Genomic DNA, 17,777 nt, shown 5'->3' with positions numbered 1-17,777 from the left:
CAAGGTGAGAAAAGAATCAGAAAGATAGCATGGGGAGAGATGAAAAGAGGTCTGAAATATACCAGAAAGGAGAGATTATTTTATCTATGTATTAAATTAAATGACATATTTTTAAAATACACATAAAGCCACGATTCAACCGCAAGGTGCCAGAATTATGAATGAAATATTTAAATTCTACTGTCATAAAAATCCCTTGACAGAAGTAAAATCTATAGTCAGAAGTATGTTATTAGTTACATTGCATTTTGTTACACACCACCACTTGGCACATGTTGCAACTCAGTAGCCTATGTACAGAAGGAATTTCAAATATAGTTTGATTAAAAGAGCATCCTTGTGGTCATAAATGATGAGCATGTTCTGCCTAATTCAGAATTCCTTGGTGAATTAAAGAAAAGTATATAAAAAAAGAACTATAGGATGAATAATTATAAAAAGATTACAATGAAACTATTTCACTCCCCTGGGAATATTAATCTGCGAGCCATTTGAAAGGTTTCCTTTCATGCCTCTGTTAAAGGAATTTGTATTTGAAATTGCCTGACATTTATACGAGCAGTTGAATGCAAAGGGAAGTCAGCTTACAATGAAGTCTTAACAGATAGAGGCAGAAACAGTGCCAGCAAAGGTGGCTTAAGATGGCAGTCAGCTGGCATCACCAAATAAAAGACAAGGATCATGTTTTCAGAGCTCCGTTTTCCTTTGAGGACAGCATTTTACAAGAATATAATAAAGTAAAATAATGAAAATAAATTAAAAATAAATTGAGGCCAAACTGTAACATTTTCAACTATATCTATATCTATCTATCTATCTATATATATATATATAGTCTCCTTGCATCCAATTGTTGTTCTGATTGGCAAGACTCATCACTTTAATTAATTAATTCTTGCCAGTGCTTTCCTCAGCACAAATAGTACCCTCAACCAGAGAAGATGGCCTCATTCTGGATAAAAATTTATTTCATAAACAATTTCATGTCCATGGATTATGGAAAAGCCACATACAGTCATAAGCTGCCTTGGTAATTGCCTTTGCTGCATTCTTCTGAATATCAGGAACAGTAGAGAATTCTAAAAATGAAAGTAGTTTTTTAAGGCCTCCTGTCAGCTGAATCTGTTGCAGAGTATGCACATCTTCGAGGCAATTTCCCAACACAGCAAGAGTTTCGATATGTAGATCACTGAGTTCCTAATTAAAAAAAAACAAAAAAACAAAACAACCATACCTTGAAATCACAACTAAAATATCTTAGGCTTTTAAGTTTGTAGGATAATTGTTGTAACTTTCTTTTGGGCAGTACATTCATACTGCAAAGTACATATTTACAAATTAATATTTTCATGTAATTTATTTGATGATGACTTAGGATTCAACACGATTTATTAAAAATAGTAAAACTCACAGAAGTTTTTTGTTTACTTCAAAGAGGATTAGACAGGTACTCAGAATGGGCCTGTGATCTTAAAACTTAAAAAACTTCACTAATACCTCTATGCATTGTATCTCCCATTGTGACACCTGAACTCAAGAAGCACTAAACTGAGTCTTATGATAATATAAACAACAACAGGAAGTTGTGTCTAAAGCCATTATATAAAGTAAACTCCATTCAAATATTGAATAATAAACACTTTGGGAAATGTCTTTGCTTCTTTTCTTAGTAAGCTAGATATTCTAGCTTATCCTATTTCTATCATAGTTCCCTCCAAGCAAGTAACTCTTTGTACTTGTGCCTCTCTTACATAAAATAAGTAATATTTCTCATTAGTCATACAAACATCAGCACCACAAACAAAAAAACTCTTAAGGCAGGTAAAACGTACATTGTTTTCTAGTATATTCAGAAGGCAATCTAATGCCTTATTTTGTCCCAGTAATATCCTGGTTTCTCTGTCCCTGCTAATTACTTCTAAGGTTTGAAGGGCCAACAACTGAATGACTGGATATTCAGATTCCAGCAGTCCCAGCAAGGGTGGAATTACATTCAGTTCACGAACTGCAGCACGGTTTTGAAAATCCTGCAGTAAAATATTACAACAAAGAATGTTAGTAATAGAGAATATAACAATACATCAATTTCTCACTGTACAGAAAGAACACTGAAAATTTGATTTCAGACATTTAAAAGTGAGTCAATACTCCAGAGCTTCCAGTTCTGCAGATTTCTTTCTTTTAAACTAAAAATCAAACTGAATATAATCAAGCCCCACAAACTTAAATTCGAGGGGTTTTTTGCATGACTGAAGTACACACTACAAAATCTAGTCCTGTATAAAGAAGCCTATTCACTCTTGATTTTACCATGTTTACCTCAACATAAATGTTTCTTTGAGAAAGTTTTTATTTAAATTTAGTTTCACTGGTTTTATTTACCTCAGTAGGAGAAAAACAGTTTTTTGCACTCTGCTGTGGTTGCCTGGTTATATCTTCTTTTGTTTTAGGAATTATAAAATGACGATTTAAAATTTCAACTTTAAACAGTGAGTGTGCAGCTTAATAAAAAGACAGTATTTGATTATAATAAAAAAGAAAATAAATAAATAAATTACAATTTGCTTTTAAATAGCTTATTGCACATGTGCAGCATGCAATTATCCTTATCAATATAAGCAAGCACCAGGTGCAGTTATCCAGATATACCCTGCAACAAAGACAGCGAGATAGTAAAAAAGGAGAAAGAGTAAAATGTGATTCTGAATAGACATGCTCTGATGCCCCAAAAGAGATAGAGTTATAAACTAAATTCATTACTGAATTGATTCGCTTAAGCCATGGGAGAGAACTGCCATACAAATGCACCATTCTTTTGCTAAGCGGCATATGGATGACATTAGTGAAAGTAGCCAATAACGAAGCTATTCCTCCCAGTAGGGAAAGGAGCTGTTGACAGCATTCACCTATCATTAAAAAGATGTTCAAAATTGTGCTATGGACTTGCTGGAAAAACAAGAAACAATGCAATTGGTAGTTCTTTAATTTATAGGATAATTCCAACCTTTTGGATAGACAGATTAGAACTCTCATTACTAAGATTAACATTTTTCAACTAAGAAGGCAAATTATTATTTAGTTTTAAAAATCTGAACCTCATACAGATTGCACTTTTACTGCGGTACAGCACAGACAACTGCACTAAGTTCAACAAAATTAAAAGCCAGCTTCATTCATAACTATTTTAACATTCAGGGACTCAGGTGCAAGGAGTGTTTCAAAAACATATATGAACACTGTGGAGTAAAGGAAACAAATATTTTAAAATTACTAACCCCACAAAGAATTTTGCACCTGTCAGGGGTAGGGGTGCAAATGCTTATCTGCCTCTGTAATTTAAGGCAACAAACAAGAGCAAACATTACCTGTACCAAAAGGTGGATACACTCAAGTGAATTCTTCTTAACATCAGGATCAGGGCTACCTAGCAGTCTGATAAGTGGTTCTAACCCACCTTGCTCAAATATTTTTACTTTAGTAGTATATTCAACAGCCATATGTGCTAGACAAAGAGTAGCAAACTCATGAGTAACTACATCTTCTGCAGAGAAAAAAAAGAAGCATTTTGATCAAGTTTTATTCAGCACAGAGTATTTTTCACTCATCCAATAGTTTAAAACATTATTTGAAGCCAAAAAATAATAGCTGTTAACCATACCTGATGTGTCCATACACATCTTTTTCCATTTGTACAACACAAAACACTACTCAGTGAGCTACAGAGCTACTCCTATAAAAGCATTTACCTATTTAACATGCACTAGGAAAAAATCACAAGTTACAGGATGGATTTTATTAAATCATCTGATAAAATGGCAATCATAAATTATTTCTGACCAAACTTTTGCACAAGGAATGAATACTTTAAGATACCTTCTGGCGCTAGCTGTGATATAAGCAAATTTGTGACATCCAGTTCGCTCAGTAACTTCTTGACATCATCTACAATGAAGTAAATACAAATATGAAGGCTTTCGTTAGGCATTGTTGGCTGAATAAAGAAATAGAAACTGCTCCAAGCAAAAGGTACTTATGGACACTCCTTGAGTGACAAAAAGATCTGACCGGGAAAGACACACAATTAAAGGCTGACCAAGATCATAATGGGCCCAGGAAAAAAACAACAAAGCAGAGATTTTCAAGTAGCAGATGACATTATTTGACATTTGATACATATTAAGTTTCTCTGTATTTCATTGAAACTTCATTCAAAACACTTGCATCTAGGAAGTATTAAATATTAATTTAATTAAATCAGAATTAAATAATTTTGATTAAATATTGCACAATTTTAGTTGCCAAAGAAGTCATACCCCAATAGCTAAAACTAGTTGTGGTTAAAATTATCAAATTAAAAGCAATCCTTCTGTTATTTAGTTTTCAAGCTATCATTTTGCAATTTTATGCTAACGCCAGCCCACACAGCAAATGGAAACCATGAATGACACAGGTCTTACTAAAATCACAGTAAAGACTTTCAGATTGCATTTTTAATGTTGTCAATAGCAAACTAGCAAAACCTCAACCTTTGGAGAGAAAAATCAAGTAATATTCTTTGCGACAGACCATGCGATCCTACAGGGCTGTGTTGTTATTATCAACATATTCAACCTGTTGAAATGTAAGAAGAAAAGGTATGAGTTTAATTTACTTTTAAATAAAAAAACAATTAAGATGTGAATATAAATGGGAGATACTTGTCCATTCAAATCCGTGTTTGTGCAGCACCACTGACGACATGCTAATGCTGAATTAAGAGTAACCTAAGAGGGTAAGGTCCAGTGCAGCATGACAGGCAGGAGGCAGTTGAAGAAAAGACTTAGGGTGTGGTTCGGATATCCTTATGGAAGACAACAGGGTAAAACATTCACCAAACTAAGACCTGTTGAATTACATTTATCAGATATGGGTCTATGAAGCACTATAAAAATAACAGCCACTGAAACTCAACCTTTCATCACTTACTCTTTATTCTGGGCCATTAATATAGGATTTTTTGACATGATCAACCTCTTGTTTTAATGACTACACAGTGAAAAATAGTTAAACCTTGAGACTCTTACGATTAGAAGCCATGATGCCAAATACCATGACGGCATTTCTGCGTACAAGTGAATCTTCATGCGAGAGGAGTTTATACAGATGTTCCAATGCTCCAAGACCAAGAAGTATCACTTTGTTTTCATCACCTGAAAAGGAACGGTGTTAAAAGCCCAAGAAAAAGGCCAGCAACCTCACAGTTCTAATGAATCAAGCAAAACTACTACCAATCTTTTATTGGACAGTAGAATCAAAGCACAGAGGCCTGACAGGTCCTTTGGAGATCATCTAATTTACATCCCAAATAAATATGTGCCAAATAGTTTCAAGGATTAGTAGTATCTCAGATTCATTCACATTTTTAAAGTGAAAGATGCTTCTGTCTATTGGACACTCCACTCATTTGTTAGAAACTGCAGTGGAAGTACAAATGAAAGCTTTCTACTTAGCAAAGTACAGGTGAACAGTATCAGGTGAATGCATTTTATTTTCCTCTTTGTTTGCCTCCCAATTTCATTTTCCTCAAAATAACAGTTCTGTAATTCTGTGGATCTTTACTATCCCTCAAGGAAAGCAACTATCAGGATTTGTATCATTAATTCATACCTGAGATTTCTACCACTTGATAATGAAGTGTTTTGTAGCTGAATAAGTGCTGGACATGCCAAGAACAGAGGAGTTTGTGTGATTACAGCCTTCTGTTCTCACTCACGCAGAACACACACAAACCCCAAGAAACAAAATCCCAATCCTACTCCTATTCTCAGTTCCCACAACAGCTTTATAATTCATTTTCTAATGAACCATGCCTGTCCTTCCTAGCTACAAGTGAGCAGTGTGAGAGGAAACTGGAAATCTATGCTCATTCTCAGGCCAAGACATGATTAAAATGGAGGAAGTATTTTTTTATTGAGGGATGGGACTTAATTTACTTGCATCACTCTAAAAAATAGATTAACTGCAATTAATTAACTGAAAACAACTCCTTCTTTTGTGCCACACAACCCTTCTCTAGTGCAAAGTTACAGTCTAGTATTCTGGAAGATTACAGGAATATCTACATCAATAATTTAAAGGATTATTCTTTTAGTATAAACATAAAAGACAAACATCTATTTTCCTGCAGTGTGATATATTTTACTGTGGACAGGAGGGAAGGAGCCAGCAAGAGTTTACGGTTCATAGCTGTCTCCCAACAGTCCACATTCTCTCTTCACATATTCAGAATCTGATCTCATGCCCTTAGCCAAGCTTGCCATACTAAGCAGAACCTAAACATCTTTCAGAACCCAGTGACCCCTAGCCAGCTGTCAAAGCTTTCAGCTCTTCTCTCACAACTTCAGCAGTGTTGGTAATTTACATCAGTATAATAATCAGCATATAAATGCATAATTTTAAAATATAACATATATTAAATAGAAATTAAAATTAAACCATATTAATCAGAGCAAGAATACCACCAGTGTATACCAATTTGATTGACATCGAATAACATGGAATAAGTAGGAGACAACTTAGGAAATTATGTGCTACATAAATTTGAGCCTTTGTTATACAGCTGCTTGTCTCCTGAGTACCTTGAACATGATGTTTAGCTATAGATTATACAGGGACTTTTGGAAGATTTGGAATCTTGGAGACTTGTTAGAATCCTAACTCATATAGAAATAAGCTTGATAAAGGAGGCTGAGCAGTCTGCACTGAATCACCTGCACAGCAAATACCAACACAACAACTTTGTGTAAAAGTAACAAAAAAAAGCTAAGAAGTTCTTTTCATTGAAATTGAAGCTTAAAATTACTACGCTGGTACAGAAGTTTCAAACTGTAACATGAAAAAAAGAATTCTTTCCCAAATGCAGATCTGTTGAGAATAGAAAATAAAAAACCATACCTATGTCATATTTAAAACAAGCTCTATTAAACAGTGAATATAAAATTCTACAACAAAATGATAAAAGTTTCCATCATGCAAACTATAAGATTTCTTTATTACTGCAAGCATAGGTTGGACAGATATTTCAGAAAACCCCCCAAAACTTCGACACCTTTGAGGAGAAAGTAAGATTTCAATGCTAGGAAACTAAAGAATTGTGAACTACTATCAAAATCTAAGCAGTGCAAAACAAAGCTCATTGCAAAAAGACTAACCTTTTGATGCAAATTTATATAGAGCATCACATGCTTTGGCCAAAACTTCATTTTCAGGAGAACTAAGCATTAGTACAACTGTTGCTGGTGTTTTGCTTTCAATCAATAAAGGATCAAACTAAAAATAAAACAAAAAAAGGGAAAGGTTTGATTTGTACTGAGTCTTCCCGTGTGCTGCAGTAAACTCCCACATTTCACTAAAAAAAAAAAAAACCAAAAAAAAACCAAAAAAAAAAACCTAAAAAAACCAAAAAAAAACAAAAAACCCCACAAAACAAAAAAAAAAAAACCACCCCCCCCAAAAAAACAAAACAAAACAAAAAAAAAAAAAAAAAAAAAAAACCCACCAAAAAAACTTGTTTGATATTAATGAGTTGCTGTTTCCTTGGAAAAGTGTGACTTTTTAAATAACTAACAATTATAGACATTGTTGAAAACTAGAAAGAATAATTGACTTCCAAATAAACATAACCATGATTTCATCACGTATGAAGATTTTGGGAAAACCTTCATGCTTCTCGTCAAATCTAGAAAAGTTCTGAAGGTAACAAATGATGTAGTTGTTATACATGCAAGAGCATTCTGAGACTTCAGAACCAGGCATGAGAAGTTTCTTTTGAGCTGCTGTACACAGAGCCTGTGGACTCAGTACAAGGAAGAGGATTTGGTTACTCTGTGGCAATATCACTTTGTGGCTCCTTAAAAAATAAAAGAACACTTTCTGTGCCTTTGTCAACTCAGTTCACCAGCTCACCATGATCCCATACTAGATGAAGTATTTCCAAGATATAATTCCTGCTCGCCCAGCTAGAAACGATACAAAGGTTTCATGTCCATTTCTGAGCTCTTTCATGCAGAAAGAAATCTTCCAACAAATCAGACAATTTTCACCCTCTCAATAGACTTCTTAGGACTAACATTACTTGAGCAAGGCAATCTTCTAAAATAGCCTTTTGTTTCTTAAGAAGACTCAAGGAATTCTGAAAATTCTACTCTTTATTAAAAAGTTTTAAGCTTCCTTGGATTTTGACTAATTGGTTAGTATGAAAAAACTATCTTCTATCCTTACACTTTAGGCCTAAACCGTATCTGTGTTACATACAGAAACTACTCAATACTGGAGTCATGCAGTTCCTCCAAAACAACATATTTAGGTTTAAAATATAGCAGATTATAAGACAGCAATACATATTAATTAAAAATATCGTTACTATATATATATATATACACAAATGTCAATTATTTGTTTTATTTCATTAAAAAAATTTCTAACAGCTACATCAGATGCACATGTTGTTGAACAATCAAGGTACAAAGATACATACAAATCAGTTGTCAAAGAAGGAAATTATGGGGGGCAAATCTTAAAAAACATTCTGAGTGTGCTAGAAGAAAAATGAACACAGAAAAGGGTTTCTTCTTCTCCCTTTTCTGACTTGCTCAAAAATAAGGCAAAATACGATACTAGTACCAAGACTATTAAATTAATGTTTTTGATCAGTTTTTAAATCTAAGTGACCTTCCATGAGACAGATCACAATTCAGTAGGCCGTAAGGTCAACATACAAGTTCCATTAAGAGGTGGCCTGCCTAATGTGTTTAACTGGCCTGCCTAGCTTCAATCAAGTCTACAATCTGAAGAAACTGTCCAAATTCAGGCTTGCTGTGACAAGCTGGAAGCATGGGCCAAGTCATGGAACAAAGCCCCTTTCTAAAACAAATATAATCACCTTACTGTACAGTAAGTAATTCTGCCTAATAATGACTCCGCAGTGGGAATTAAATCAAATAATAACATAAAGGTGCAAGTTACATCTTAAGGACGGGCCTAAAATGATTAAATTAGTTATGGGAATTTTCTTTTTGGATTGTAATGAGGCAAAACAATTCAGCTTATCACAGCTCATTCTACCTATGGGAGAATTTAGAGGTGACTGAAAGTCCCTTTAGCTTCTTCATACTTCTCTACTTTTACATATCTGGGTCTTTGCATGGACAGAAAATGATCCTCAGGTAAATACTATTATTTAAACACAGACACAGCTCCTGAGTTTGGTCAAATACTTGGTGATGGGATAAAACTCCAGGTTTTAGAAAAGGCTGGTAGTTCTTCAGAGGAAAATAAACACCAATACTGATGTCAGATGAAGTTCAATAAGAAATTAAAGATGATATAAGAGTTTTAAATCTCAGTTATTTATACATTGATCTAATACCAAAGTCACTATTGCGTTGCTCCAGTTGCAGCATTTCTCACGTTAACAAGTAATTGTATAAACCCCAACTCAATGAAAATTTCTAGGATTTAATGACAGGTTGGCACATGAGCAGAGTGAAATTAGTCTCATCTCTTCCCATTCGATTAAACATTAGATTTGCTATTACTCTATGAAATATTCAATAGGCACTTTCCTATTTAAAGTACTTTTGTGCCTGAAATGCAGTAAAAGTAGTCACTGAAATCAATGTATCTTTAAGAACCAGAGGCCTGAGCAAGTGAGTGATTGAGGAATTACTGTGTGGTGATTGTCTGCTGGAACAGGTTGTGGAGTATCCCTCACTGGAAATACCCAAGAACCATCTGGATGCAATCCTGTGCAATGTGCTCTAAAAAACCCTGCTTGAGCAGGGAGTTTGAATCAGATGACCTACTGTGGTGCCTTCCAACCTGACCCACTCTGTGATTCTGTGATTTCCTGGGAGGTAATGTTGCTCATGAAAACTATCCTAGAACTGGCTATGACTTCTCCTAATCATAATGTCAGCATAGCTAGTGTTCCACTTTTTTTTTTTTTTTTTTTTTTTTTTTTTTTAATCCAATGCTTGCATCTAAATCTTCATACATCATTGCAGACTCTTCCTGTAATGGCACATATGGGACATTATGTGCTAGAATAATACACTTGAAGTTACAAACAACCTTGAATTAAACACAGAAATTTAACTAATTTATAAGCAACAACATTCCCATCAATCAGTTCGTATTAAGAAAATAGCAAGTTAAATGAAAAAGAAAGCTATAACATGTCTTTGATCTTGACTTTTGTGTACATTTGACTTCAAAGCCATTGGAAACGGAAGAGTATTTGGGGTTTGGTTTGGGGTTTTTTTGGGTTTGGGGGTTTTTTTTGGTTTCTGTTAGGCTTTGGGGGGGGGATGTGTTTTGGTTTTTGCTTTGTTTTTGGGGGGTTTATTCTGCTTCCATCAACTTAATTTAGTTGAAATTGAATGTAATATAAAATATATTTATACCTGCAACCTAGAGAACTGCAGAGCCTAGCGATTTTATGTCTGTGTTCAAAAAGTCCAAGAAAAATTTGCTACATAACTTTTGAAGCCATCTGTATTTTAACACCCTTAATATTCTGAGACACAAGTATTACAGTTAAAGAGTCAAAAAATAACTGTGTCTCTTCTTTGTTTTAAAGATACCACCTGATAACTTTATTTATCCTCCACAGTTTGTTCAGTACAAGAAAAAGTGAAATAAATTACACCCATTTGCCTTCCCTGTATATTCATAATTTTTTAAGTTTCTATGATATTCCTCTTCACAGTGATTCCTTCTGGGAATGAAGAAACCTACTCCCTTTGATCTTTCCTAAAACAAAGGCCATCCTGTCTGCTCTTGCTGTCTTTCTTAGTTCATTCTTTGTTCATTCTGCTGTCTTTCTATAGTTCAGCTGTACCTTTTTGAGATGGAAACACCAGAACTGTTAATGGCATTCAGGTGCACGTATAAGGCATTTGCTAGTAACATGATGTTTTGTCTTTTATTTCTGGAATTTGAGATTTTGCTCTTATTCTCTTTCTCCTACTTAGGAACTGGATGCCATTTTCATGAAAATATCCACATAAATTCTGATACACTGGATGACACAGCTGCAGAATAAAGACCCCATGACTGGCAAATTCTCTCCATTATGAAATCTGAACAATAACTTGTTTTCTCACCTTTGCTTCCTATTTTATAACCAGACATTATTGCTAGGACAGGAATTTCTTTTTACCTGTCCATGTTTATGTGAGTAAAAAGCCTGGTCTGAAAACTTTTGAAAAAGCTAAGTAACTTCATCAATCAGAACACCATTTTCTACTTGCTCACTGACTCTTCCAAAGAACTCAAGTAGATTTCACAGCTCAAAATTTCCTCTATACAAGCACTATTGGTTCTTCCACATTACTATCATATTTATCAATGGGTTTGGTTTTGGTTTTTTCAAGAACTATTTCTACCAATTAGCACAGAAGATAAAGTTCGTGTAATTATTGCTGTATTTCCTTCTGAAAATGAAATTTTCTACCATCCATCCTTCCAATGCCACATTTTCAGATGTTAGCTATTTTTCATTTAGCACAAGACCTGCGTAAACACTATTTATTCCTACTTGGGCAATCTTATCACATTTATTTTACTGATTACCACATTGCTTTGTCTTTTAACACAAAAATAAGTAATTTTGCTTTTCTTTCCTGACTGCAATCACCTAACAGTGTCTCCCCTAAGAACCTTCTTGCATCTAGCCAGTTTGAAAAAGTTTTACTGCTTTTTTTTTATCTTTGCTAGTTCTCTCCCAAAATATTTTGATGCAGGGTGTCAATGTGCTTTTACTTCTCATTTGGGAGTGGAAGCATTATTTTGCTTTCCCATTTGGATGAAAATCCCACTTTCTGGAGGATTCATTTATCTGCTATTATGCTATTGTTTAATCATGATGGGTTTTTTAATCCCTTAAATTTGATTTAAGATCAGTTTTTAACTTTTACCTTTCATAGAATCTTCAGAAGCACTACAGATATCTTTGCTATTCTTAATGCCTTTTCCTTTACCTAGAAAAACTGATCTAGTAGATACCTGGACATGCTAATTATTTCAGTTCTGTGAGTATCTGATCTCCTGTACTAACAATAACCCCCAAGATATTCCACTGAATCACAAATAATTTATGTTAGAAGACACCTCTGAAGACAATCTGTCCAACTGCTCTGTTCAGAGTACAGTGAGCTAGAACTCAGGGCTAGTGCACAGTCTGATTTTAAGTATCCCCAAGGATGGAGACTCCACAAGCCCCCTGGATAACCTATGCCATGCACAATCACTGCTATGGTAAAAGAGGAAATTTTTTTTCTTATGCTTAAATGGAAACTTCCTGCATTTCCATTTGTGCCTACTGCCTCTCATCTTTTCATGGGGCACCACTAAGAGGAACCTGGCCCTATTTCTTTACTTGTTCCCATCAGCAATTTTTACACTGACAAGCCTTCTCTCGAGACCAAGCAGTCCCAGCTGTCAGTCTCTCCTCCTATGACAGATGCTCCAGGGCTTTGTTCCAGTAAGGCCTTGTCTCTCTTGCACCAGAGAACCCAGAACAGGACACAGCACCCCAGGTGTGGTCTCACTCACCAACACTGAGTGAAAGACAAGAGTCCCTTCTCTCAGGTTGCTGGCAACACTCTGCCTAATGCTCAGGATTTTGTTAGCTTTCTTTGTCCCAAGTTCACATTGCTGGTGCATGTCCACCAGAATCACCAGGTTCTTTCCTGTAAAGCTGTTTTCCAGCTGGTCATCACCCAGTCTGTACCGGATATTCTTCCCCCAGGTGCAGGACTTCACCATTTCCCTTTATTGAACTTAATTAAATTCCCAATTTCCTATTTCTCTAGGAAATTGTTGAGGTCCCCCTGAATGGTAGCATAACCATCTGGTCTGTCAATCACTCCTCTTAATTTCATATCTTCTGCAAACTTGCTGGGGGTGCACTCTGTCCCATCATTCAGATCACTAAGGAAGAGACTTACCAGTATCTGCTCCAGGATCAACTCCTGGAACACACATAACACGAGTGCCTGACCTCTAACAGGATCTCAGGCTGCTGATCACAACCCTCTGAGCCTGTCAGTTCAGCTACCTTTTGGTTCATTTACACTGTCTGTTTATCTTGTCTGTACTTCATCATCTTACCTACGAGGACGTTACAAGCGGCAGTATTGAAAGCCTCACTAAAGTCAAGTCAAATTAATATTTAGACATTAATCAAAACAAGGTGGAGACGATTTCAGGAGCTGACAGTGCCAATTCATACATTCCACCTTTTTTTAACACCAGTCTTGTGAATGAAGACATTTTCAAAAATACTCAGGTATCTATAGCTTTCTTTAAATGGTAACACTTCAGTATTTTCTCTAGGGATAATCTTGGGCTCCCCTTTCAATGCCCATGATCTAGCTGATGATCAAATAATAATAATATTGTCTAGGTCAAACAATGTAGATATCATGTGAAAAGTGTCTATCAATCTATGTCAAAGCTAGCATATTTTATCTGCCTGAATTACTGTCTTAAGTCATTCACATAGAGAGTGAGGCTCAAAGCAATGTTTTTCCTCTTGGAGACCAATTCTCAGAACACAGAATAGTAAAAGACTAATTATGAAAGACAGAAGACACATAGAAGTCATGTTGAGGTTTTATGTAATTTTCCTTCCATAAGGATTTATTATTGATTGAAGATTATGAATTACATTTGTAATATTCACCTTTTCACAAGTTGGGTAAACCTGATGTCAACTGCTATGTCTCAGTGACATCACGGCTATTGGATATTAGTGTCTTAGTCAAAACTATTTATACTTATTTATATTGAAATTGCAATGTAGATTTTGCTGACTACATTTTCTGCTCTTGCAGTACTACAACTCTTTACACATAAATCCATTGGCTTTTTAAAACAGTGTACTGAACTTTGCACTTAGTGGGACTCCCTGAGGGAGTGGAACTCCCTCTGTGAGACTCATTGAGGTCCCTATTTTCATAAATTTGGTTGTTATTTGACATAGAATTTATACTTTTTTCTTTTCAATGTTTCTGTATTTCCTCTTCCTGAAGAAAAATTTTTAAAAATGCTTGTATTTTGAACAATTATCTTTTCTGGGGCCTCTTCACACCTTGTGAATTTATAGAAACTCTTGAAAAGTGTGCTAGTGTCAGACCCTTAACCTCTGCCTTTTGAAAATAAGTCTCACTATCACTATTATTCTATATTTGGCTTCAGCTCTTTTACTTTTCACTGTACTTCCAATGACAACAGAAAAACCTAAACTGCATCTTAAGACTGTATATATTTGCAAAAGAGACAGAGTATGTAGTATTATTCAAAATATTTGTCGAATTTTGTATTCAGGAAAAAACTGCAGATCCATCTAGGCTTTTAACTCTTTCATCCTTAAAGAAAGAGAATGTTTTCACAGTTGAAAAGACAGGCAGATTTCAGGTTGCTCTTCTCCTTTCTCCTTTGATTTTTATGAAGAGAAAGCTAACGCTGTTCTTCAACTAAAAAGAAGCCTGGATTGTTTCATACATAACTGTTTGCAATGCCTGCCAAAGACAACAATCTCTACAAAGAACTACACATGCCCAGTCACTCTGGTTTGTATGCTGTCCAAGAAAAGCAGAAACAGAATCATCTTTAAAAGCCATTTTTAGAATAATGTGGGTAAACTAGAAACTATATAAGGATGGTAGAGCTGAGCCTGTGCAATGTTTGTGCAATGTTTATTTTATAGCACATAGTAGTTTATAAACTTACCACATCCTTGGGTGGGGACTCTTCCTTCTTTACTTTTTTACCCATTCTAAAAACAAACAAACAAACAAATAAAAGCAGTCAAACAAACTCTCTTCTGTGTTTTAGGAACTAGTTTACCAGTGATTTAGGGAAGCTTGTAAGACAGACTTTCTTATTCATGTGACCCACCTAATCAGTCTGAAAATCTCTTTGACATGGTAATTTCTATACAGAAAGTAGTCCCTCTTTCTAACATTTGTACACATTTAGTAAAATACATCTGTCAACAACATACATAGCTAAAAAGGTCTGAGACATCACAGACTCAGGTTGTAATGTGGTACAAATACACAGAATATCCCTTTCTGGTAATTAGTTTTATCTGCATCTATAAATCATACATGAACTTGAAAGTCCTTTTAGGGTATCTCCCCATGTTTGTCTACGCATTCTGTGTTGGCAAACATTCCATACAACTGCAGAACATAAAAATAAGCTCTACCTTGAAAACATGATTCATATACAATATGAATTCTCTGTTCATATTTCACAGGAGACAAAAATCACATCTGCAGGTATTAAGAAACAGTATAAATTTCATTGATTTTAAAAAGTTACATTTATTTTCACAAAGTCCAGCTTGTTTTGTTACTTTTTCTTTCTGTATTAGCACATGTGCACATAACCAAGAAGACCTTCTCAGCTGCATCTAATAGCAGCTTCTGAAACATATGGATGTAATATCTCGTGTGGACCTAATTTCATGTGGCTTGCAAAACTTCAGCAGAGCCTTCCAGTTAAGGAACAAGCAAAAGCAAAGGGCAACATGAACCACTAGCACTAGCTATGCATAGAACATAACCCGTTATACCAAAGTTAAGTTTGTTTTTAACACTGTGTAAAAGTGAAATGTGCACCGTCAGTACCCCTTGTTAATTCCTCGGTTAGCTCTCAAAGGGAGACCACACATTCACCCTCACTCAGAGTTTACTGAGAGCCTACCTCTGGTGTAAGAGATTATTTTCTAGTGCAACATGAGCTGTAGCCTGGCTGGTTACAAAAGTCAAGGCTATTGTTTGTTGTGTTCAACAAAAATTTGGACCTCTTCTTGAATTTTTCAGGTACTGCTCCCCTACCAATCTCTACAAATCAATTGTAACACAGCACTAATGAAAACAGGTGATAAACACATCCTAAAAACAGATCTGAAATTTAAAACTTCATAGGCAGATCACTAATTACAGTTTTGAGAGGAAGATCCACACAGCCAATGATTTTTCAGCTCCAACCTGCTTTACCCTTGTGCATCTGCACACACACACATATGAACCACACACACACAAATTCAGGGTTTCAGAAAGCACAGCTTTGGCCAGAGGCAAATTAATTTACATAAGAAAAAGCATAAGGACAAATTACTGACAGTATATTCAAAAAGTGTGATGGACACACTACCTTCTGATTTATGCAGTCACTGTAGAAAGTAAGAAACATGCACACATGCAAGAATCAGATTTAGACAGTCATTCAGGAAATCTGGGTTATTTAAATTGTGCTAAATCCTGGCATGGAGATATGGACACTTATTCAGACTCAGTCAGTTCAGCTCAATTCATTTCGGATGTAAATTAAGCTGCAGTCATAAAAGGCAATTTTAATTCTGAGTGAGTTTAATTAAGTTTAAACCAACTAATTTTAAAAGTTAATTAATGTAAAATTATTTATAATGTTATATAATTAATGTTCTCAGATTCAAATTATATATATTTCAAGACCAAGAATAACTAAGGTTTTTAATGGCAAATATTTCTTCACTCTGTATAAATACATCCAACTTCTGAGCATATATTTAAGAAACTTTTACATATTTCTAAGTGTTCAGAAATATTTGGTTCCTTAAAAAAATTCATTGAAAAGCAGTGTGATCAGTAGCAACAGGCAGAGCAAACAGGTCAATTACTTTACCATGGGTTATGCCCCTCAGTCTATTTCTTTGCTGCAGTTATTAATCCAGATTTCAATGGATTCTGCTATCAAAGAGTGGTGTAAGCTTTGTTTTCATAAAGCTCTCTATATTCAGTGGTCATTCTCTGACTTGCGGGAATGATGGACATGGAATTCTTTGGCTTACTGATAATTAAAAATGTGTCTTTTGCATTGACCTGTAATTATCAGAGACAATCAATGTGTATTGGTATTAAAAGGCTACTGACCCATAAAAGAGCTTCTTTACTAAAATCCCTTTCTCTCCAAGATAATTGCGAGCTGTCTTTTTCTCAGTAGGTTTACAGTATGCCTATTTCTGATTCTCAGTTTACCAATCTAAATATTTAGAATTTGGAAAACAATTGCAGGAGGGCTTAAATTTTTGTATCTATCAAATGCTGGCTTAATGTCATCTGAAAACACTTATTTTATAATGAAAAATATTCACTAGTAATTATATGCAATTAAATTAATTAATTTCTGGACAAACTGGCTGCTCATGGCTTGGATGGGTTAACACTGCCTGGAGGAGACTCAGAGGGACCTTACTGCTCTCTGCAACTGCCTGAAAGGAGGGTGTACTGAGGTGGGGGCTGGTTTCTTCTGCCACATAACAAACAATACAGCAAGAGGAAATGGCCTCAAGTTGTGCCAGGGGTGGTTTAGATTTGATATTTGAAATACCTCTTTACCAAAAGGGTTGTCAAGCATTGGAACAGGCTGTCCAGGGAAGTGCTTGAGCCACCAGTCCTGGAGGTATTTGGTGCTTAGGGACATGGCTTAGTAGTGGGCTGGGCAGTGTTAGGCTAACAGGCGGACTTGTTGATCTTAAAGGTCTTTTCCAAAATAAACAATTCCAAGTTTCTAAATCTTAAAGAACAAAATAATATTCTCATTTGAGTAATATCCTCTACTTCATGTCCTGCAGATTTCTAGAATCATAGGAGCATGCCTTTTCTACATATGTTTTTTGAGATTAAAGGGTTGATTGTTTTAAATCATGTAGAGCTAGAGGTAATAAAGTACTTTGACCTAAC

At 35.2% G+C, this 17,777-nt stretch overlaps 1 protein-coding gene across 1 annotated transcript in view; it reads right to left on the bottom strand.

The window, feature by feature from the left end:
- ARMC3 (armadillo repeat containing 3) overlaps positions 1 to 17,777 on the bottom strand; it is a 70,444-nt gene that overhangs the window by 44,546 nt on the left and 8,121 nt on the right. Inside the window, exons 2-8 of the mRNA XM_040069517.1 lie at positions 14,776 to 14,821; positions 7,191 to 7,308; positions 5,064 to 5,189; positions 3,874 to 3,942; positions 3,366 to 3,541; positions 1,833 to 2,027; positions 1,014 to 1,197 (exon numbers count right to left, since the gene is read on the bottom strand). Coding sequence (XP_039925451.1) covers positions 1,014 to 1,197; positions 1,833 to 2,027; positions 3,366 to 3,541; positions 3,874 to 3,942; positions 5,064 to 5,189; positions 7,191 to 7,308; positions 14,776 to 14,820 — 913 coding nt within the window. The 5' untranslated portion in view covers position 14,821. The remainder of the gene's footprint in view (positions 1 to 1,013; positions 1,198 to 1,832; positions 2,028 to 3,365; positions 3,542 to 3,873; positions 3,943 to 5,063; positions 5,190 to 7,190; positions 7,309 to 14,775; positions 14,822 to 17,777) is intronic.

This window comes from Hirundo rustica, chromosome 1 (genome assembly GCF_015227805.2).
Source record: "Hirundo rustica isolate bHirRus1 chromosome 1, bHirRus1.pri.v3, whole genome shotgun sequence".
In the NCBI taxonomy this organism is placed as follows: domain Eukaryota; kingdom Metazoa; phylum Chordata; class Aves; order Passeriformes; family Hirundinidae; genus Hirundo; species Hirundo rustica.
The sequence above is the reverse complement of the archived record's forward strand: the minus strand, read 5'-3'. Positions and strand labels throughout refer to the sequence as shown.